This window comes from Nyctereutes procyonoides, unplaced genomic scaffold (genome assembly GCF_905146905.1).
Source record: "Nyctereutes procyonoides isolate TBG_1078 unplaced genomic scaffold, NYPRO_anot_genome, whole genome shotgun sequence".
NCBI classification, from domain to species: domain Eukaryota; kingdom Metazoa; phylum Chordata; class Mammalia; order Carnivora; family Canidae; genus Nyctereutes; species Nyctereutes procyonoides.
Window position 1 is genome coordinate 1,957,252 of NW_026575041.1, and position 25,348 is coordinate 1,982,599.

The window sequence follows — 25,348 nt, forward strand, 5'->3', positions numbered from 1 at the left end:
AAATCAAAGGCTGAGTAGGTGACCAGAGTAGTCAGGAGATGATTAAGATACAAAGAGACTGAACATAAGTAAACATAATGAGGATAATGTGAACAAAGTTTCTCATTGTCCAAGAAGGCAATTACATACAAGTATAGAAGAAGGGGAGGCTAGAAAGAATCCTGAGGTAGACTGGAATTGGACACCTGTGTGTGAACTTTTGCTTACACCAACATAACACACACACACAGACTGATACAGAAATAAATATAGCTGCATGTGTGTGTATATACATGTATCTCCTAGTTCTGTTCGCTGAGAGGGGTTAAGAGCAATAAGCACACCAAGTGCCCAGAACTTAGTTTCTAAATATTATCTTCCACTAAGATGAAATAGGGGAGCTTGAGGAAACAGCTGATTCCAGAACCCGGGCAAGGAAAGTAAATGATAAGCCTGGAACATTTTTCACCAGAAAGGAACCACTCAGAGAATGATGGAGACATATGTGAAGGACAGGAGCCAGATCAAAGGGATTTCTACTGAGTAAGTATGCAGCAATTTGAGGCTAATAATAAATAATAAGAACAACAAATTTCAAGCCACTGAGTAAAACAGAAATCCATAACCATGGAAATATGAATTATATCCAGTCACATGCTCTTTCTATAACTCAGCCCTATCTCTTGCTACACTCCTGCTGCACACTATAAAGATAATGAACTACTTATCTCTGTAGTCCAGCATTATTGTTATCTCTATATTTGAAGTGTTCTCAATTAGCCTGTCTGCCAGGAAAACTGAATTTGATTCCATTCTATAAATATTTACTGAGCACTCTTCTATGAAGTAAAACACAGTAGTAAGCCATACACAGTTCCTCCTTTAAAGACCTTACATTCTACCACGTGAAGCAGAGTAAGTCTTTGTTCAAAAGCTACTACTGTGAAGCCTTCCCTGACCTTCCTCCTCTTTCCTCCTGGTCTCATGACATTTGTATATATTATTATAGTATCTTTTACTGCAAAATAATTGTCTTCTTAACTCTGCATTCTAAGTTCCATATAAATAGAGACTGTTTTTCATTTTTGTGTTCCTAGTACTTAGCACTGTAAATAGATTCATGAATGTATACACTCAACAACCATATATGCTGGGCACTGTGCTATGCTCCAGGGATACAATTACAAGTAAAAAATGAACACAACTTTGCTTTCATGAAATTTAAATTATACTAGAGTTGGGAGAGGAAAGCAAAGAGTATGCAATTACAAATTAAGAGGAGCATTATGAGGGAAAGAAGGCTGACACTACGAGAACATATAACAGGGGAACTGAGTCTGGTATAGTTTGGGGAAGGCATCCCTAAAAAAAGATTTGCATTAGGACGTGAACCATGATTAAAAGAAAGTAAATGGATATAATAAAAAAAGGGATGGTTTTAGGCCAAGAGATAAGTGCAAATACTCTGGAGGAGGGAGCTTCATACTGGTGAGGAACTGAAAGTCATTCACTTAAGTGCAGAGTGAGGGCAGCCTGGGTGGCTCAGCGGTTTAGCGCTGCCTTTGGCCCAGGGTGGGATCCTGGAGACCTGGGATCGAGTCCCACATTGGGCTCCCTGCATGGAACCTGCTTCTTCCTCTGTCTGTGTCTCTGCCTCTCTGTCTGTCTCTCTGTGTGTCTCTCATGAATAAATAAAATCTTTATAAAAAAAAAAGTACAGAGTGATGGGGGAAGAGATATGAAAAGGGTATAAAGAAACAGACAGATAAGCAAAATGCAGAAATAACCCAAATGTCCATCAACTGATGAATGGATAAACAAAATGTGGCATATTCACACAATGGAATATTACTTAGCCATAAAAAAGAATGAAATGGGGGATCCCTGGGTGGCTCAGTGGTTTAGCGCCTGCCTTTGGCCCAGGGCGCGATCCTGGAGTCCTGGGATCGAGTCCCACGTCGGGCTCCCGGCATGGAGCCTGCTTCTCCCTCCTCCTGTGTCTCTGCCTTTCTCTCTCTATATATATATGTCTATCATAAATAAATAAATAAATCTTAAAAAAAAGAACGAAATGTTGATACATGCTATTATACAGATGATCCTTGAAAACATGCTAAGTGAAAGAAGCCACAAACAAAATCTAACAGATAGTTTCTTTTTTTTTTAAGATTTTTAAAGATTTATTCATAGAGACACACAGAGAAAAAAAGAGAGAGAGAGAGAGAGACAGACAGACAGACAGGCGGAGGGAGAAGCAGGCTCCATACAGGAAGCCTGACATGGGACTCGATCCCGGGTCTCCAGGATCACACCCCAGGCTGCAGGAGGTGCTAAATTAAACCGCTGCGCCACTGGGACTGCCCTAACAGATACAGTTTCTTTTGGGGGTAATGAAAATTTTCTGGAATTAGATTATGGTGGTAATGGCAAAACCTTGTGATATGCTAAAAAAAGAAAACCCACTGAAATGTATACTTTAAAATGATGAACTTTATGTTATGTGAATTATATCTGAATTTTAAAAGATAAAGTTAGCAGAGAACATACACCTTTTTAATTATCTTGAAGTTTTCCAATTTTATCCTCAGAGTAATAAGGGTACAGTGCAGATGCTCCAAAAATTACTTTTAGAAAGAATTAAAAAGACTTTTTGATACATAACTCAATAGTCTACAATAGTGAGAGCTCTCTGTCATTTGTTTTGAAACTGTAATTTATAATTCTGCTTTCTAGAAAATATCTGTAGGGGGACCTGCAACTTTTTTTTTTAAGATTGTATTTATTTCTTTATTCATGAGAGGCAGAGAGGGCAGGGCGGGGGGCATAGAGACACAGGCAGAGGGAGACGCAGGCTCCATGCAGGGAGCCTGACATGGGACTCGATCCCAGGTCTCCAGGATCAGACCCTGGGCTGAAGGCAGCGCTAAACAGCCAAGCCACCTGGACTGCCCATGGACCTGCAACTTTTATTCAGAGTTACTCCTTTCCAGAGAGCCATCTGTTAGATGTGCTATCTTATTTGTAGTTATTAAGTCATGATGTGTCTGTCACTGAAAGATAATATATGAGGATAACCAGGGCCCAGATTACAAGTAGTATTAGGACAATTGTGGCACAGGTGTCTCAATAGGAACCTTGAATGGGAGCTCTTTTTGCCAAATCATATTTTATTTCTAACTATACTAATGAAAGATAAATCTGTTTCCTAAATAAAATTTTATTCTCATTTACAAAATGACAGTGCTGAGATGCAATTCTAGAAAGCCCTACAAACATGCTACTATTCTTGGCAGTATTAAAGCCTATGAACTACTCCATGTGCATAGAGCCTGCTTACAGAAGTCAAGAGGCTTCTGACCAATTATCTTTATTCTAGAGACCCACCTGTGCTTCTATGTACTTGAGCTTCATTCTCTGACCAACAATTCTCCTTGGTGCTTTAATGGTTTTATAATATAGCATTAAAAGATATGCCACAAGTTGACAAACATAACAAAACAAAAACCAAGGCCAGATAGTCTTCCCTTCAAAAATTATTGGATAATAACATTAAGACCTCATGCAAGGATTCATCTTACATGAAAAACATGGTTTTTATTATACACATACATATATATCTATATATATCTATATGTACACTAATACCTTTTATATAGATTTTCTTTGAAATAGCAGACCTGGTATTATCACTTAGTCTCATAATCACTTGTTAAGCATTGCTGATTAAAAAACATTAAAAGGTTTTTTCTTAAAAAAACTCTGAACCTTGGGGCACCTGGGTAACTGAGTCAGTTGAGCATCCAACTGAGCTTCACACCGGGCTTCTCCATTCAGTGTGGAGTCTGCTTAAGATTCTCTCTCTTCCTCTGTGTTATTAGCCCGTGCCCCCATCCACACTCACACTCTCTCAAATTAATAAATCTTTTTTTAAAAATATATTTATTTATTTATTCATGAGAGACATAGAGAGAAGGCAGAGACATAGGGAGAGGGAGAAGCTGGCGCCTCGCAGGAAGCCTGATGTGGGATTTGATCTGGTACTCTGGGATCATGTCCTGAGCTAAAGACAGAAGCTCAACAGCTGAGCCACCCAGGAGTCCCATAAATAAAATCTTTAAAAGACCTAAAATATGAATCTTAGAATCAAGGAAATATGGTTGTGCTGACTAATTTAATATGAAAAAAATTAGAATAACATGACATGCATGTAAGTCAGAAATTATAAAGCCATGTCTGAAAATGGAGTTTGGCAAACTCTGTATCATGTTATTTGTGATAGAGAGATACAATTCTTAGGTTTAAATACTCTGCTGAATGAAATTTAAAACCTACACATTGGCCATACCAGATAAACATCACCAAATGCACAGAAGTGAGACCTGATCTTCATTATAGGAATAGGGCACTATGTTCAAAAAAACACCTATCTGTGGTCAGGGACTATTTAAGCAATAGCTGAGCACCTCAGTGATAGACTATAACCTCTATTATATATTATGACATCATTACATCAGCCTGAGAATCATAAACAAGAGCCAGCAGATACCAGTAAGATGAATACTATTTGCCTTTTCAAAATGGTTTGAAAAAGAGAGAGGGAGAGCTCTTAATAAATGATTTATAGGGGATCCCTGGGTTGCTCAGTGGTTTGACGCCTGCCTTTGGCCCAGGGCGTGACCCTGGAATCCCAGGATCAAGTCCCACATCAGGCTCCTTGCATGGAGCCTGCTTATCCTTCTGCCTGTGTCTCTGCCTCTCTCTCTCTCTCCATGTCTCTCATGAATAAATGAATAAAATCTTAAAAAAATGATTTATAAACAAAGAAAACTTGCTAAGTCCAGAAATGGCTAAGAATGTTGAAGATTCTGTTTGTTCATATATCACTTCCTTTCTTAACCCCAAAACTAATGCCATCAATGTCTACTACTTCAAATTTTTAACCAACAGTGTATTACAGAATCTAGGAAAATTACTGGATATCTAATAGTCTACAATTTCAGTGAGTAAAAACTATTCAGGATTTCTAATATATGAAAATGGACTTACATACAAAAAAATAAAAATAATTAAATTTAATGGAAAAATACACTTCAAAGAAAACTGCATAAAAAGCTAAGATAATAAATAGTTAAGTATTCACATTCTAACTTTTTTTAAAAAAAGATTTTATTTATTCATGAGAGACACACAGAGGCAGAGAGATAGGCAGAGGGAGAAGCAGGTTCCTTACAAGGATCCTGATGTGGGACTTGATCCTAGGACTCCAGGATCATGACCTGAGCCAAAGGCAGACAGTCAACCCCTGAGCCACCCAAGTGTCCCTCTAACCTACTTTAAAAAGAGCGAGCTACATTAATGGCATTTTAGAATTCTTTCTTTAATGTTAAGTATTTTATTTATTTATTTATTTATTTTTTTATCAGAAATTTTTTTTAAATTTTTTTTTATTTATTTATGATAGTCACAGAGAGAGAGAGAGGCAGAGACACAGGCAGAGGGAGAAGCAGGCTCCATGCACTGGGAGCCCGATGTGGGATTCGATCCCGCGTCTCCAGGATCGCGCCCTGGGCCAAAGGCAGGCGCCAAACCGCTGCGCCACCCAGGGATCCCAATGTTAAGTATTTTAAAGCTTCATTAAAAACACTATACTGCTTAGGGGTACCTAGCTGGCTCAGTCTGTTAACTGGCCAACTCTTGATTTCAGCTAGGTCATGATCTTAGGGTCATGGGATTGAGCCCCTAGTCAGGCTCTATACTAAACACAGAGTCTGCTTGCCCTCTCCTTCTACCCCCCCCCACCCCCGGTTGTGCTCTTTCTCCTAAATAAATAAATAAAATCTTAAAAAAAAACCAAAATTCTACTGCTAGTACCCTTAGCAAATATTCTCATGCCTCTCCTCAGGACCAATGGAACCAGCAGCTTCTGTTATACAACACTTTCATAAGTGCTCGTGTAAGTCCATCCCTGTGAAATCCCATCCTCAGCCATCAGAGCCTACTGACATCCTACACACCATATAAGGTCTAAAATGTTAAGGTCCTTTCCCATGGAGAAAGATCCTCCATGAAGGACCACTGTAATCTCTTCCTTCTTATTTATTTAACACCAATTTTGAGTGCTAGGTTTAAAACAGGGAACAAAACAAAGTATCTATTGTCAGGAATCATATTCTAGTGAGATTTGAGGGCCTATAGCTATTTGTACCACTTACATTCATAGAAACGCAAGACTGGAAGCTATTCATGCGTATATAGGGTTGTCTTGAGGATTACATGAGGTAATATGAATATAAACGCTGTATAAAATAAATGCTAAATAAATAATGGCTATTACTATTACATGCTCTTAAATCATACTTTCTTTTTTTTAGACTTTATTTATTTATTCATGAGACACAGAGTGAGAGAGAGGTGCAGAGACACAGGCAAAGGGAGAAGCAGGATCCATGCAGGGAGCCTGACGTAGGACTCGATCCTGGGACTCCAGGATCACACCCTGGGCCCAAGGCAGGCACTAAACCACTGAGTCACCCAGGGACCCCCCCTACTTTTTTTTTCTTTTTACTGAACTAAGTGGTTTTATTGGGGAGAGCCAAGATTACAACAGACTTCAGAGTTGGCATTGGGGCTTTTCTTCTTGTCAGAGGTGGGCATGGCATTGATAAAGTGCTGTTGTACTGCATCTGCCCCGTGGCTTGGTTTGTCTTCTTTTCTGTTTGGTTACCTTGGGAGTCTGCTCTCTTATGTTCCCAGCACACAACAGGGAACCATGGACTTTTACGTCCAAGCTACAGCTGGCTACTTCCAGGGTGGTAAGAGCTTTCACTCCACACTGACCTAGGGTAGACTCATCTTCTAGGGGTATGCCTGCCAGGAGCATGACTTGATCTTCTGGAGTGATGCCCTCCAGCAAGACAACATGAGCCTTGAACTGGATGATAATCTCCTGGCTGGTCACTTTGAGGGTGTGCAGCTCCTGGGTGTGAACAAAGAGCTACATGTCCATGACTGACCACAGGCACCACAGCTGCTACCATGAAGATGGAGTCAAGAAAGAAGAAGGAACAAGGGCATGCACGTCCTCACTGCCTGCTGTGTGCCATGTTCACTGATCAATTGTAGTTAGATACCCTTTTTGTAGATGTCTTAGTTCTCCTTCTAATTTGTAAAGTCCCTGACAGCAAGGATTCAGAAAGTGCTCAGAGCTCACTTTGTTGGTAAAGAGGCACTTAAAATTATTTGTGATATAGATATAGCATATAGATAATAAAAGTGCAGCCTTAAGAATGAATGGAATTCTGACATGTACTATAACACAGATGAATCTTGAAGACATTATACTAAGTAAAATAAAGCAGACTGAAAAGGACAGAACTGTATGACGTCACTTATATGAGGTACTTAATGGCAGTCAAATTCATATACCAGAAGTAGAATAGTGGTTTTCAGGGGGCTAAAGGAGAAAGGAATGGGGAGTAATCATTTAGTAGGCATGGAGTTTCAGTTTGGGAAGATGAAAAAGTTCTGGAGATGGATGGTGTTGATAGTTGCACAATGCCTTATGTGTACTAAATGCCAATCAACTGTACATATAGAAATGGTTAGGTCTGTATCAGACATCTGGAGAAGATGGCTGAGTAGGAGCTCCCACTGATGCAAGGTAACACCCAAATCAGTGTACATAACCCAGAAAACCACCTGAAGACTGGCAGAACAGACTCTCTATAGCTAAATGTAAAGGCCACATCAAAGAGGGTAGGAAGAATGGGGACACAGTCAGGAGCTAAACAGATCTATGGAGCTGTCCACGGGAGGGATACTGGAGGCTGGAGAGGGGAAAGAAAGACCCTTAGACCAAACACCCCAGGCATGGGGAACTCGAGTGGGGAAGACAATCACCATAATATTTGGCTTTGAAAATAAGAGAGGCCTAATTTCTAAGTTCTTACAATCAGCAAGGCTTAAATTAACACCTGGAACTTTATTTTTTTTTTAGATTTTATTTTTTATTTTTTATTTATTCATGATAGACACACAGAAAGAGATGCAGAGACACAGGCAGAGGGAGAAGCTGGCTCTATGCCGGGAGCCTGACACAGGACTTGATCCTGGGACTCCAGGATTGCGCCCTGGGCCAAAGGCAGGCGCTAAACCGCTGAGCCACCCAGGGATCCCCAACACCTGGAACTTAAAAAAAAAAAAAATCAATGGGCTCAGCTCAGGGAGAGCCTGAGGGGAAGAAATGCTGAATCACTGCCCTTAAAGAAATAGCATACAGCTCTGAGATACAGCATAGAAACAGCAGTTTGAAAAATGCCTAGGGTATACAGAGCATTTATTTACTAATCGCAGAGCATGCACTGGAGAGGCAGTGATTGTGGGGATATTTCTCCAAGAACAAAATTGCTGGTGGATGTCATGTGCTTCTCCCAGTCTAGATGCATGGACACTTGTGGAACCATTTCAGTGCCAACACTCTCCACCTAGCTTGCTAAAGAGTACCTTGTCCCCACACTTCTATCAATCTGCCCCCTCAAATCAGGTCAGCCTTAGCAAGAGTTCTGGACAGCTGTAGGTCCCCTCAGCAGACCTATGCAAACCTTACTAACACCTCATATTCCGCTCCCCCCCCCCCATATTCCTTTCAGACCTGCCCCAATACACCCTAGCTGATGCCTATTCAAAGTGGTGGCACAAGCCTGGAAGAGAGCAAGAAGAGATGACAAGGGCCAGCACCAGTCCAAAGTGACTCCTGTCCCAGAGATGGTAGAAGATAATCATAAACACTGGTTGGACTGTGGTCCCAACAGCAGGTTAGGGCAGACATCTGGTCTGACTGCAGGCACCCTCCACCAACCAAAGCTTCTCAGGGGACAATACAGGGAAAGTACTCTGCACTTCAGAGCTATTGTATCCTCTAGCAAATGACTGGTCTGACTCAACTAAAATCCAAAGTGACCCATGACTGGCCCACTAACACAGGGACCAAATAGTGTTCACAACAGGAAAACAGAGCCAGTGCAGATGACTAGACTGAAGGTAAAAGTGGCTCAGTCACAAGAGTACAGCATATGCAGTATACACAGGAGATACCCCTGAAGTGCCAGGTGCTCAGGTGCTGGTGAACAGGAGACACTGCATGCAGGGCAATACAAGACTACTTCTTCATAAGGCCACTATTTTCAAGAGCAGGAGATGTAGTTAACTTTTCGTAACTTTTTACAAAGAAACAGACACAGATAATTAGACAGATTGAGGAGATGGGGAAGTATGTCCAAAATGAGAGAACAGGACAGAATCATACCAAGAGACCTAAATGAAACAGGGATAAACAATATGACATAATTTACAAATGATCATAAGGATACTCACTGGACTTGAAAAAGAGTGGAGGACCGCAGTGAGACCCTTAACAAAGAGACAGAAAACATAAAGGAAAAAAAAAACCAATCAGAGATCAAGTACTCATAACCGAAATTAAAAATACACAGAAGCAGAAAAATGGATCAAGGACCTAGAGGAGTGAGTGATGGAAAACAAACTGAACAGGAGAGAGAGAAGAAAAAATAATTTAAAAAAAGAAAATAGGTTTAGGGAACTCAGGGACACCATCAAGCATAGTAACATTCACATTATAAGGATCCCTGAAGGAGAAGAGAGTGAAAAGAGAGCAGAAAATTTATTTGACGAAATAAATATTCACCTTCCTGAATCAGGGGAAGGAAACAGAAATCCACACCCAGGAGGCACAGAGAGCCCCTAACAAATTCAACCCAAGGAGGCCCACACCAAAACACATAGTTATGAACCTGGCAAAAAGTACTAATAAGGAGAGAATTTTAAAATCAGCAAGAGAAAACGAAACAGTTACATACCAGGGAAATCCCATAAGCTCTGAGCTGATTTTTCAGCAGGAACTTCATAGGCCAGAAGAGAGTGGCATGACATATTCAAAGTGCTGAAAGAAAAAAACTCTGCATCCAGGAACACTTTATTCAGCAAGACTATCATTAAGAACATAGAAGGAGAGATAAGGAGTTTCCCAGGCAAAAGTTAAAAGGAATTCATTAGCAATATATACCTGCCCTACGAGGTACATTAAAAGGGACTCTTTGGGTGGAAAGCAAACAACATAAATAAGAGTAAGAAAAGTAGGAAGCATGAAAGCAGTAAAATTAAGTATATCTATAAAAATCAGTCAAGGGATTCATAAAACAAAAAGATGTAAAGTATGACACCATATACCTAAAATATGAAGGGGACAGAAGAATGGACAGTTCATGTGTCCATTGGCTATCTGTATGTCTTCTCTGAAAAAATGTATATTCATAGCCTCTGCCCTGGATTTTTTTTAACTGGATTGTTTTTTGGGTGTGGAATTCTCTATATAGTTTGGAAACTGACCCTTTATCAGTTATGTCATTTGCAAATATCTTCTCCCATTCCACAGGCTGCCTTTTAGTTTTGTTGATGGTTTCCTTTGCTGTGCAGAAGCTTATTACTTTGATAAAGTTTCATAGTTTATTTTTGCTTTTGTTTCCCTTGCCTCAGGAGACATATCTAGTAAGAAGCTGCTACAGCCAATGTCCAAGAGGTTACTGCTTATGTTTTCCTCTAGGATTTTAATGGTTTCTTGTCTTACATTTAGGTCTTTAATTTTTTTCTAATTTATTTTTGTGTATGGCATAAGAAAGTGGTCCAACTCCATTCTTTTGCATGTTGCTATCCAGTCAGAGAAAGACAAATATCACATGATTTCACTCTATGTGGAATTTAAGAAACAAAACAAATAAGAAACACAACAAAACAACATGTGGAGAGAAAAGAGAGAGGCAAACCAAGAAACAGACTCCTGATTATAGAGAATAAATTGATGTTTATCAGAGTGGAGGTAGGTGAGGAGATAGGTTAAATAGGTGATGGGGATTAAGGAATGCACTGGTTGTAATGAGCACTGGATGTTCTATGAAAGTGTTGAATCTATGGAAGTGTTGAATCACTAAATTCTACACCTGAAACAAGTATTACACTGTATGTCAACTAACTGGAATTTAAATAAAAACTTGAAGAAAAAAGAATGGGTTCACACTTAAATGACTATTAGCTTAATATAGACTACTCTTGGCAGAAGTTGTTATATACAAACTTAATGATAAGCACAGATTAAAAACCACTAATAGATACACAAAAAATAAAGAGAAAGCAATCCAAGTATATCACTACAAAAAGCCAGCAAACCACGAGAGAAGAGAGCAAGAGAAGAAAGGAACAAGAAAACAACCATAAAACAAGTAGCAAAATGGCAATAAGAACACACCTGTCAATAATTAACTATGAATGTAAATGGGCTAAATGCTTCAATCAGAAGACACAGAGTGATGAAATGGACAAAAAAAACAATACCCATCTATATGCTGCCTATAAAAGACTTCTTTCAGACCTAAAGACACATATAAACTGAAAACGAGGGGATGAAAAAGCATTTATCATGCAAATGGAAGTAAAAAGAAAGCTGGGATAGCAATACTTATATTGGACAAAATAAGATCTTAAAACAAAGACTGTAAAAAGAGACAAAGAAGGACACTATATAGTCATAAACAGAACAATCCAACAAGAAGATATAACAATTGTAAATATTTATGCATCTAATGTGGGAGTGCCCAAATACATAAAGCAGTTAATAACAAATACAAAGGAAGTGAGTGATAGTAATACAATAATAATAAGGGATTTTATACCCCACTTACATCAATGGATAGATCATCCAAACAGAAAATCAAGGAAATAGTGGCTTTGAATGACACATCAGACTAGATGGATCTAACAGATATATACAGAACATTCCACCCTAAAACAGCAGAATATACATTCTTTTCACATGCACATGGCACATTCTCCAGAAGAGATCACATTTTAGTCCACAAAACAAGTCTCAAGAAATTCAAAAAGACTGAGGTCATACCATGCACCTTTTTTGACCACAACTTTATGAAATGAGAAGTCAACCAAAAGAAAAAGAATCTGGGAAGAACTCAAATACAAGGAGGTTAAATAATATGATGCTAAACAATGAATGGGTTAAATAAGAAATCAAAGAGGAAATCAAAAAATACACAGAGAAAAATTAAAATGAAAACACAGTGGTCCAAAACCTTTGAGATACAGCAAAAGTTGTTCTGAGGCAAGTTTATAGCAAAACTAGGCAGGCCTACCTCAAGAAGCAAGAAAACTCTCAAATAAACAACCAATCTTACACATAAAAGACCTTGATAAAGAACAAAACCCAAAACCAGGAGAAGGAAGAAAATAATACAGATTAGAACAGAAATAAACAAAATAGAAAGTAAAAAAAAAAAAAAAACCAATAAAACAGATCATGAAACCAGGAGCTGGTTCTTTCAAAGGATCAAAAAAACTGATAAACCTTTAGCTAGACTCATCAAACAGAGAGAGAGGCAGAGAGAGAGAGAGAGAGCAGATTCAAATAAACAAAATAAGAAATAAAACTGGAGAAATAACTATCAACACCACAGAAATACAAAGGAGTACATGAGAATATTGTGAAAAATTATATACCAACAAATTGGACAACCTAGAAGAAATGGTTATAAGTTCCTAAAACCAGATAACCTCCCAAAATGGAATCAGGAAGAAATAGAAAATTTGAAAAGACTGATTACCATCAATGAAATTGAATCAGTAATCAAAAACTCCCAACAAACAAAACTCCAGGACTAAATAGCTTCAAAACTCCAGGACTAAATAGCTTCACAGGTGAATTTCATCAAACATTTAGAAAGAGTTAATATCTATTATTCTCAAACTATTATTGCAAAAAAAAGAAGAATAAAAGCTTTCAAATTCATTCTATGAGCCCAACAATCCATGATACCAAAACCAGATAGACACTACAAAAAGAGAAACTCAGTATCTGTCAATATCTGTGATGAACACAGATGCAAAAATTCTCAACAAAATATTAGCCAACCGAATCTAATAATACATTAAAAAAAACCATTTGCCATGATCAGGTGGGATTTATTCCTGAGGTGTGAGGGTAGCTCAACATTCACAAATCAATCACCATGATATATCACATCAATAAGAGAAAGGATAAAAACCACATGATCATTTCAATAGATGCAGAAAAAGCATTTGACAAAGTACAACATCCATTTATGATAAAAACTGCCAACAAAGTAGTTTTAGAGGGAATAAACCTCTAATATAATAAGGGTCCTATATGGAAAACTCACAGTTAACATCATACTCAATGATGAAAAACTGAGAGCTTCCCCCCTAAGATAAAAAAACAAGACAAGGATGTCCATTCTTACCACTTTTATTCAACAGACTACTGGAATTCCTACATATAGCAATCAAATAAGAAAAAGAAATAAAAAAAAAAAGAAAAAGAAAAAAGAAAAAGAAATAAAAGGAATCCAAATTGGTAAGGAAAAGGTAAAACTTACACTATTTGCAGATAACATAATACTAATATATAAAAAACCCTAAAGGTTACCAAAAGTCTACTAGCTTGATAAATGAACTCAGTAAGTGCACAAGATAGAAAATCAATATACAGAAATCCACTGCATTTCTATACACTAATAATGAAGAAATAGAAATTAAGAAAATAATCCCATTTACAACTGCACCAAATATAATGAAATACCTAAAAATAAACTTAACCATGGAGGTGAAAAGACCCATACATCAAAAACTACAAAACAATGAGAAAAGGAATTGAAGATGATATAAACAAATGGAGAGATATTCTATGCTCATGGATTAGAAGAACAAGTATTGTTAAAATGTCCATATGACCCCAAAGCAATCTACAGATCTAATTCAATCCCTATTAAAATTCCTATCAAGGGGTGGGTGCCTGGGTGGCTCAGTCAGTTAAATGTCTGACTTTGGCTCAGGTTATGATCTCAGAGTCCCGGGATCAAGCCCCACATAATGCTCTCACACTCAGCAGGGAGTCTGCTTCTCTTTCTCCCTCTACCCCTCCTCCTGCTTGTGCTCTCTCAAATTAATAAATAAAATCTTTTTTAAAATCCCTATCAAAATACCATCAGCATTTTTCACATAACTAGAACAATCTTAAAATTTGTATGGAACCACAAAAGTCCACAAATAGCCAAAGTAATCTTGAAAAAGAATAAAACTAGAAGTATTACAATCCCAGATTTCAAGATATACTACAAAGCTGTAGTAATCAAAATAATATGGTATTGGCACAAAAGGAGACACACAGATCAATGAACAGAATAGAAAATCTAGAAATAAACCCATGATTAATTAATCAATCAATAAGTCTTTGACAAAGGAGGCAAGAATATACAATAGGAAAGTCTCTTCAACAAATGGCACAGGGAAAACTGAACAGCTACATGCAAAAGAATGAAACTGGACCATTTCCTTACATCATACAAAAAAATAATCTCAAGATGGATTAAAGACCTAAATGTGAGACAAGAAACCATAAAAATCCTAGAAGAGCACAGGCAGTAACTTCTCTGTATCAGCAATAGCAACATTTTTTTTTTATGATAGTCACAGAGAGAGAGAGAGGCAGAGACACAGGCAGAGGGAGAAGCAGGCTCCATGCACCGGGAGCCCGACGTGGGATTCGATCCGGGGTCTCCAGGATCGCGCCCTGGGCCAAAGGCAGGCGCCAAACCGCTGCGCCACCCAGGGATCCCAGCAACATTTTTCTAGATATGTCTCCTGAGGCAAGGAATCAAAAGCAAAAAATAAACTATTGGGATCACATAAAAATAAAAAGCTCCTCCACAGCAAAGTAAACTGTCAACTAAACTAAAAGACAACCTACTGAATGGGAGAAGATATTCACAAATGACATATCTGATAAAGGGTCAGTATCCAAAATATATAAAGAACTTGTACAACTTAACACAGAAAAAACAAATAATTAAATTTTTAAAAGGGCAAAGTAATGAACAGACATTTCTCCAAAGACGACATACAGATGGCCAACAGACACATGAAAAGATGCTCAGTATCACTAATTATCAGGGAAATGCAAATCAAAACTACAATGGGATATCACTTCACACCTGCTATAGAATGGCTAATGTCAAAAACAAGATACAGTAAGTGTTGGCAAGGATGCAGAGGAAAAGGAACCCTTATTTACTGTTGGTGGGGATGCAAACTGGTGCAGCTACTATAGAAAACAGTGTGAAGGTTCCTCAAAAAATTAAAAATACAATCACCATATGATCCAGTAATTTCACTACTGGATATTTATCCAAAGAATATGAAAACACTAATTTGAAGAGATATATTGCACCCCTATGTTTATTGCAGCATTATTTAAATAGCCAAATTATGGAAACAGACCAAGTGTCCACTGATAGATATGGTATACATACAATGGAATATTACTCAGCCATAAAAAGAATGAAATTGTGCCATTTGCAACAACATGAATGGATCAGGGAAAGACAAATACCACATAATTTCATTCATATGTGGAATTTGAGAAACAAAGAAAAAAAGAGACAAACAGAAAAACAAACCCCTAACTATAGAGAATAAACTGATGATTACCAGAGGGGAGATAAAACAGATTAAGAGTGCATTTATCATGATGAGCACTGAGTAATGTAAAGAATTGTTAAATCATTATACTGAACATCTGAAACTAACACTATAGGCTAATGATACTTAGAATTAAAAAGCAAAAAAAGGAAATGGTTAAAATGGAAATATGTATTTCACGAAAATAATTCTTAAAAAGCTGTTTGTTTGTTTGTTTGTTTTGTTTTGTTTGCTTTCCCCAAAAGATCTCAGAATAAGGCAAGGATGTCCATTTTTATTACTTCTATTCACATTATACTAAGGATCCCAGCCAATGGAATAAGACAAGAAATAAAAAGACTTCTAAATTAGAAAGACAGAAATAGAGGTGCCTGGGTGGCTCAGTTGGTTAAGCATCTGTCTTTGGCTCAGGTCATGATCCCAGGGTCCTGGAATAGTGCACTCATGGGGGCTCTCTGCTCAGTGGGGAGAGTCTGCTTCTCCCTCTTCCTCTGTCCCTCCCCCAGCATGTGCATGTGCTCTCTAAAATAAGTAAATAAGATCTTTAAAAAAATATATACTATGACATGATCGTGGTTATTTAATTTGTGAAGAATCCACAAAAAAGCTACTAGAGCTAATAAGTGAATTTAGGAAGACTAGAGGATACAAGGTCACATAGCAGATAGCATTTGCCAAAAAACAGCCACAGCAATATTTCTGGTACCATCTATTCTTCCATAACTTTGCCACACTGCACTAAGAAGCCGAATCTATTCTATCAACCCTTCTTAATCTTGGGTTGAAACTTGTAACTGCTTTGATGAAAGGAATGCAGAAAAGAGATTGTATGACCTTTGAGACTATTTCATAAAAAGCAATATTGCCTGACCAGTCTCCCTCCCTTCCTCATATAGTTTATCTTTGGAATCCAACACTGTAAAGAAGCCCAGACAAAAGAGAGAAGCCAAGCGCAGAAACTCCAGCTGATAGCTCCAACAGAATCTCAGCCAATAGGAAAAATCAATCACTAAACACAGGAGAAAGTATACTCCCAGAAGAATCAGAGCTAGCCTTTGAGCTGATCTAGCTGATGTGGAGTGGTACAGAGACAATTCTCACTAAGTCCTGTCCAAAGTAAAGATTCAAGGAAAAAGAAATACTTTTGTTGTTTAAGCCACTAAGCTTTACTGTTATGCAGAGTAACACAGTAACTGTCATAAGTCAATTAATGAAAATCAAATGTATTACTATATATTAATAAAAAGAATTGAAATGAAAACATAATGGTTACAGTAACACTGACATACTTAGGAATAAATTTAACAAAATATATATAGGACTGCTGAGGGAGGCAGAATTATAAAATGATCCCAACAATCCTTGCCCTTATGTAATCTGAGTGTGGGGAGAATTTATGAATGATGCAATATTAATTCTATGATTATGTTATGTTATGTTATATGGCGAAAGAGAGATTTTCTGGTAGGCCCAACTTCTCACAAGGGCCCTTTAAAAGCAGAGAATTTTCTCTGGTTAGTAGCAAAAGAGAAAGAGATTGAAAACATGAAAAAGAAAGAAAAAAAAAAAACATGAAAAAGAGTCCACATGCTGGTTGGGAGATAAAGGGAATTATGTGGAATAGACCTGAGAGGAACTTCTAGGATTTGAGAGTGACTCAGCCTACAGCCGGCAAGAAAAAAAGGACTTAAGTCAACAACCTGAATCACCCTGGAAGTGGATTCTCTCAGAGTTACCAGATAAGAATCCAATCCAGGCAAAGTCAAAATCAAGGTTTTGCCCTTATGAGATCCTAAGCAGAGGATTCAGCTGAGCCTACCTGGCCTTTCAAATTACAAAACTGTGAAATATTAAATGGAGACAGTTTAAAGTCTCTCAGTTTGGGCTGACTGTTACATCGTGATAGAAACCAAATATAACTGCAAAGGAACAAGAGAAAAGTTTTGGGGGATAAAAATATTCTATATATTAATTCTGATTATGATGGTGATTATAAGGGTGTATACATCTGTCAAAACTCAGCCAACTATATACTTAAAATAGATACATTTTATATTAATTACACCTTAATAAAGTTGATTTTAAAAGACCTCGTTTAAGTTTTCTCCTTACGCCTCCTGTCACCTTATACATTATTCCCATAAGTAGTTTTGCATATTCTCTGCTTTAGTACACCTCATTTATTGCTGATTCTCCAGCCCAAGATATCCAAATAAACCCTCAAGCCAGAATATTCAATTGTTACTGGAGGATGTAAGCAGTCATGCTCTGATTTACATTTTTAAAACATTACTTTGAAAAAGTCTAGCATGGAGATCACCTAGGTAAAGCTGAGAATTCTATAAGAAATTTACTAGCTGGAAAATCCTATCTTAGAATAGTTGTTCCCAAATTGTATTTCAAAGGAGCCTAGTATTCAGTAAATTGCCTCAAGAACCAAAACTAAGTAAAAGACGATACACAGAGTTATGGGGAATGGAGAAAAGACACAAAGGGGAACAGCCTCACAAATTTTAACCAAATAGCTTCCTTTCTTCTGCTTTATATAAAAGGATCCCATGCAGGAGTTCATAGCAATTGTTCGAATGCTAAAAATATTTTTAAATTAGTAGGGTAATCCGGGTGGCTCAGTGGTTTAGCGCTGTCTTCAGCCCAGGGTGTGATCCTGGAGACCTGGGATCGAGTCCCAAGTCAGGTTCTGTGCATGGAGCCTGCTTCTCCCTCTGCCTATGTCTCTGCCGTTCTCTCTCTCTCTCTCTCTCTCTCTCTCTGTGTGTGTGTCTCTCATGAATAAATAAATAAAAATCTTTTTAAAAAAATTACTGCTTTTTAATTTTGGTAAAAGTGGGCAAGAAGCATCATGGTTTTCTCCTTTTGTGTCACAGGAAGCCAATTATAACATAACCAATAAAGCAAGGGAAAGGCTTTACCACTTCATATTCCTTAAGCCCTTTAGGGGCTACTCCAGAGAATTATATAACTTTATTTCTGGCTCACTGACTATATGGATCATCTCTATATCCCTAAGTGCCTATCACCTAGTACACACTGTAATACTTGCTAAGTTTAACATGACATGCAAACAATGTTAAAAGGTATAATAAAAAAAAAGGTATAATAAAAAGTGCTGTAACACAATCTGACACTCTTTGGTAAAGCTGCTAAAACACACCACTCCTAGGTAAGAACTTACAAACTTCTTGCAAAAGTGCACCAGGAGACAAGTACAAGAGAGTTTGATAGCACTGTTTTGTTTATAAAACAAAAATTTCAGTTGAGAACATCAATAAGTAATTTATAAAATATACACAATGAAATAGTATATATAGCAAAATGATAACAACTAAAGTTAAAAATCTGTATTAATCCACAAATACAATATTCGGTGTGAAAAAAGCAAGGTGTAGAATACAATACCAGCTAAGACAACACTATATACGGTCAGAAAAGTGGTTACAATGTGGTGGATGAGAGAGATGTATTTTAGGATGAGTCACATAGGAGGCTTCCATTTTACTAGTACTGTTTCATTTCTGAAAATGAACATGTGAATATGTTCAGGAATGAACATCCAATTCCACATGTGAATGAGGAAGACTTGTGGAATAATTAGTGGTTAGCTGGAAAAGCCATAAAAATAAGGGACTTGGATACCAATAACTACTTTCTCTTTAGTTAATCAAAACAAATATCTGCATAAGATAGGCCAAGTGGTAAGTTAATGGGTATTAATTTTATTAACCTTTGAATGTACTTCTATTTGAAAACTTCACATTCAGTTTAAAGTTCTATACCAAGGATTAGCAACTAAGGCCTGTGGGTCAAATGCAGCTGAACATCTATTTTTGTAAATAAAGTTTTACTGGAACACAACCATTCATTTGATTACATGTTGTCAATGACTGTACTATAAGGTCAGGGTTGAGTGGTTATGGCAGTGAAGCCTAAAATAATTACTACTAGGCACTTTATAGAAAATGTTTGCCAACCCCTGTTCTATTTCCAGGTATAGAGTGCAAATGCAGGAGCAATTAATTCTGAAATAACACAAATATAATCATGATCATGGTTATTGGAAAGATGATCAGCACATATGATGATAGCCAGATAAAGAAGGATGGGAGGAAAGTAAAAACTAACTAACCTTTAGAGCACTGCTGTCCAACAGAACTTTCTGTGATGATGGAAATATTCTATATCTGTACTATTCAATATGGTGACCACTAGCTACATGAGGCTTTGGAGCACTTAAAATATGGGTATTGTGGCTGAGGAACAGAATTTAAAATTTTATTTATTTTTAATTATCTTAAATAATCACATGAACCTAAGGACTAACCTAAGGACTACCATACTGTATAGTACAGCTTTAGAGCTCTGGAGGACATCATCATCCTTCCTCTAACCAGGAAAAAAAATGATAAGGATAATAAACCTAAAGTGATTAGGATAATGCCAGAGTATAAGCAATGAAAAAAAAAAAAAGGATACGTATTAATACTACTAATTAGGGTCCTCTAGCAGTAATTTCATCATTCTAATTTGTAATCATTTCTATGTATTTCTCTCTTCCACCAGAGTTCTTTGAGGATAAAGTGTCTTACTCATCCTTGCTTCTTCCCAAAGTGTAGTCTAGTACTTACCACACTGTAAGTGACTATGAAATGCATATGATTAAATCAATGAATCAAAATCTGCTTCCAAGCTATTCATATAACTTTTTTTTAAAGACTTTTTTTTTAACGATAGACATAGAGAGAGAGAGAGAGAGAGAGAGAGAGGCAGAGACACAGGCAGAGGGATAAGCAGGGTCCATGCCAGGAGCCCGATGCGGAACTCAATCCCGGGACTCCAGGATCATGCCCTGGGCCAAAGGCAGGCACCAAACCGCTGAGCCACCCAGGGATCCCCACATATAACTTTTTAAAAAGATTCTACCTAAGGTATTATAACTTTAGCAACAATTCAGAAAATAAGACATTTCTAAGAAAGGCCCTGAAGGGCCACTGTCCATTCAATGATAGAAACTTACTAAGTTTCTTACTAAGTAGCTAACAATATGATTGATGACAGTTTTCCAATACTGCAGACTACAGAATTAACATGAGGAAGAAAATGAATTAATATACACACAACATGAAAACTGAGAATATACTTGTCTGTCTTTAAGAGACAAAAGAGGACTCCTGTCTCTATTTTTATCATACCAGTACCTTGAAATGTCTCATGAAATGAGTAATCTAAAGCATAACACGCCCAATGCTGATCAAATATCTGCATTAAGACTTTGAAGCAAGTTCAAAAATATATAATCTGAGAGCTGGCCAGGCCCATTAACTCCCTTTTTGTTTCGGGCAGAGGGCACAAAATAATACCGAAAATAATACCTTTCCCAGTTTAATCAAAGACTACAGGGCTTTATTAAGAAAGAATTCTTTTTTTGGCTCTGGATTCAATTTAAAAAACAGATTTTATTTTGGTTGCTGCCTCAACTATATGTTCAATTTAATGTATTCAAAGGGGAAATATATTGTTAACAGCTTTAACAGACAGTATACAGAGAATCACAACTTTAAGTGTGAGTTGTCTAAGACTGAGTATACATATATATTTCCCTAGAGAAACCACATTATAATGGGAGGCCAATTCTCTAGTTGGTTCTTATAAATCTGAAGCACTATGTAACACTTAATAAGATACTAAAATGCCTAAACCTCTAGGTCCAACATATTAGGGGAAAATGTATGCTGAATTCTCATCTGGGGTGTCAAAACAATCTCCTGTCTCTCTTACCACGTATACTCTAACCAGTAGAATTCTGAACAGGATAGAAGCTAGGAAAACAGGAGTTCAGGAAATATCCAAAAATGAAAGAAAAAATTTTGCAACTGGATACTTCTTAGCCCAGTTTGATGCTCTGTATCACTCTTGTTTTTCCCTGAAGATACCAGGAAATGTCCTGTCTACTTTTGAGGAAAGAACTTATATATTTTCTAGACAGAATTTATCTCTTTCCCAGAAGCCTAGAAAAAAAGAGCACCTACTCCTGTTACATCCCCATTCTCAATGCTTACAGAGAATGCGGACAGAATTTATCTCTTTCCCAGAAGCCTAGAAAAAAAGAGCACCTACTCCTGTTACATCCCCATTCTCAATGCTTACGGTTTGTAAAGCAAGCAATTCAATTAATGTGTCTTTTTTTTAAATTTTTATTTATTTATGATAGTCACACACACACACAGAGAGAGAGAGAGAGAGAGAGAGAGGCAGAGAGAGGAGCAGACTCCATGCACTGGGAGCCCGACGTGGGATTCGATCCCAGGTCTCCAGGATCGTGCCCTGGGCCAAAGGCAGGCGCTAAACCGCTGCGCCACCCAGGGATCCCTCAATTAATGTGTCTTGATAGTAAGAACAATCTGCTTGAAAAGGATGAGTTGAAAATACAAGAGAAAGATAAAATAATCAAATGTTTGGGTCCTCGAGAAGCCAGGAGAAAATGAGACACACTCTATGTAGAAATTGTATACCAGAAATGGGGGTAGCCCAGGTGGCTCTGCAGTTTAGTGCTGCCTTCAGCCCAGGGCGTGATCCTGGAGACCCGGGATCGAGTCCCACATCAGGCTCCCTGCATGGAGTCTGCTTCTCCCTCTGCCTGTGTTTCTACCTCTCTCTCTCTCTCTCTCTGTGTATCTCTCATGAATAAATAAAATCTAAAAAAAAAAAAAAAAGAAGAAGAAAGAAAAAGAAATTGTATACCAGAAATGGCGGAAATCTGGCAGTAGGTTATAAAGGTTTTCTTTTTCACCACTTTCCTTTTACTTCAGTGAAAAATAAAGATACATATATATGTATAAACAGACAAAAACCAAGAATAAGTTTGAGTACCCAAGAAAGTGTAATATGATCTATCTATACTTTAGTGTTAACTACGGTAGAGACATTTTCATATAACTACTAAATATTTTCTCTTCTCATGGGTACCTCCAAAGAATAAAACATTAACGTACAAGTTTATATATCAATTAAAGATAAAATTATGAAATTAAAAAAAGTCTAAGCTTCAAAAAAATAATCCTATTTTCTATCTTATATATTAATAACCATTATACAGCAAATATCTGCCACTGCTAGAGACTAATATAGTTACTGTGATCTGGCTTTAAATACTTTCTTACATTAAGAATTAATTCAGAATAACCTGAAAGAGAAGTTACACAAACAATATCAACTTCAATGAACTACAAGGAAGCCTGTTTGCTCTTCTACGGAGTCTACCTATCTAATAGTCAACTCATGAGTTGTTTTTGTCTTTAATGAAACAAATGACCACAGATATAAAGGCTGTATTACCTTCATAATGTTAACTAAATCTGTTTGATAGTAGCGATCCTGGTGTGCATTTGCGGCTGCTAATGTAAGAAGGTAATCATTCCTTGCATGGGTAGCTTTAGAATTACATTCAGATCGCCGGGCTTTTAACTGAAACATAGTAAAAAGAGAAAAAAAATCATTGCAAACTGACATTGTACTGTATAATATATGAGGATACCATTTTTAGCTGGCAATTAATGGCTCCCTGACAAGAGGAAAGATAACCATGTGAATATTTATTCACATATAAAAATATTCATTACTATTTAGTTGAACAACTACATGGTGAGAATGTTTTCACATATTTGTTATTTATACTTAACATACTCCCAAAGCTCCTCAGAAAACTTCAAAGTATTTTGCTCCTTTTATTCAGATGGGAAAATAAAGGCTCCCAAATTAAGTGCCTTTTCTTTAAAGACATGGGTAAATCTGTTGGAGTTAGAATATCTTTTTTTAAAAAATTAGCACTCCTCATGTGCTAAAAGAACTGCGTGCTAGTTAGAATCCTGGCAGATCACTAAACTTATTTAACAGGTATTCTACAGCTTGAGGGTCCCACAGGAAAAATCTCACTTGCATCTGATTGGGAATATCTGCTCAGTGGTGTATATCTGAATGAAACAGATTCTGCAGATTTCTAAAGCCCATGGACTAGTCTTTTGGACTAAGAGTTATAGACAACAGACTTACCTTCTGTAAGATACAGAAACCTATCTCTAAAGCAATCTTGAGAAGCAAGCAGTGCCCAAAGTGTTGACATCTAGGTGAAAAACTCCTATGAATTGGGAAGGAAACTTCTTCTCTAAGTTAATGACTTTGAAATGTTTCTCTAAATTAGGTGGAAATAATTGCCTTCAACCCTCAAAAAAACCTCAATTCTTTCTTAATAAGCTAAGGTTTCTCAATTGTGAAATATAGTTTTCAAAAACTCACCTTTACACTTGCCTTCTGTAAACTGATTCTTGATTGAAAAAGACTAAGTTTAGATCTATAATAAAACAAAATACAATATGTTTAATAAGTTATCAAATTACATCATATTAAATTTATTAAGTATAATTCCAAATTTTGGAATTTGGAACAGTGACACTGTTCCACAATGCTATTCCAAAAGAGAACTAAAAAATGGAAAACCAAGAGCAATGATTTTTTTCCTTTATTTTACTATAGGAAGAATATTGCAGTGCAACAGGAAATACTGGGATATTTAATACAAAATATTCTGAATGACAAAAATACAATTTGACAAATATATTGGTATCTCCTAATAAACAAGAGCCACCAAACTATAAGTTACTCTCAGTATCATATAATTATACACACTTTAGTTCCTACAAGAAAGCTTAAAGAAACCTAGGGATAACCAATCTATGGAGCCAAAAATTAGCAGGCTTTTAGGGCCATCTGCAATAGGACATAACAACATCTGCAATTCAACCTACAGTATGATATTAGGCTCTTGAAAGCCCTTAATTCCATTATTTCTCCCATTAAAAGTTCTTCCTGTTTGGGTCCCTGTGTGTTCCCTCCAATTTTAACATACTACCTGAAACATAGCAAGAAAGTCCTTGGACTCTCTGCCCTATATGATTTTGTTCTGTTTAATCTTTTCCCATTCTGGTGCCCTTATTTCCTCCAATCCCTTTCAGTTTGGGAAGGAAACCATAATCTAACAATCAAGAGTTAAAATATGCTGGTTTTACCCAAACAGCTAGAGATAACCAGAAGGAGAAAGTCAACAGACAAACAGTAAGGAATAACAACACTCTCACAACCAGTGATTTTTGAAGCTGCAATATTTGTCTTGACTGCAGTGTCATGGTGATTACCATGGGAGAATTCAGTTCATGTGCTGGAAGTTATGCCATAATACAAAGTAAAGCTGCAGACCACCTGGGAATGTAGGGTGGAGCAAACAAGTCTCTGCACAGCAAATTCAAGGAGGATAGCAAAAACAGCCTATCACCTTTCTAACAAAAGAGAAACAATCAGGGACATACACTAATGCATCCTAACTACTTCCCCACTGTTAAAAAAAAATGGGTTCAATATACTCCTGTTATTTTCTACCTTGCCATATTCATATTTCCTGGGGGTTTTGTCTGTTTTTATTAATCAGATTCCTATTCATTTTGATCTAGAAAAGGCTACAAATTTTTAAATTTGAGAAAGCCTGTTCAAGATTAACAAAGACTGCTTGGGGTATTTTTAATTCTCTCTCTCTCTCTCTCTCTCTCTCTCTCTCTCTCTTTTTTGTAGTCATTATCCAAATAGTCTGAATTGCACCTGAATTTTCAGATATAAGGTTTTAAGTTCCTGGTTTCTGTTTCATTTGCTAATCCTCATAGAATTCTTGTGTAGTATTTAAGAAGGTATTAGTAACAGATAAAAATAATACAGTTCCTATGCTCTTAGTAAT

At 37.1% G+C, this 25,348-nt stretch overlaps 1 protein-coding gene and 1 pseudogene across 1 annotated transcript in view; both read right to left on the minus strand.

The window, feature by feature from the left end:
- FCHSD2 (FCH and double SH3 domains 2) overlaps nt 1-25,348 on the minus strand; it is a 318,404-nt gene that overhangs the window by 121,393 nt on the left and 171,663 nt on the right. Inside the window, exons 7-8 of the mRNA XM_055320838.1 lie at nt 23,863-23,917; nt 22,906-23,034 (exon numbers count right to left, since the gene is read on the minus strand). Coding sequence (XP_055176813.1) covers nt 22,906-23,034; nt 23,863-23,917 — 184 coding nt within the window. The remainder of the gene's footprint in view (nt 1-22,905; nt 23,035-23,862; nt 23,918-25,348) is intronic.
- On the minus strand, nt 6,559-6,979 carry LOC129506561 (FAU ubiquitin-like and ribosomal protein S30; annotated as a pseudogene).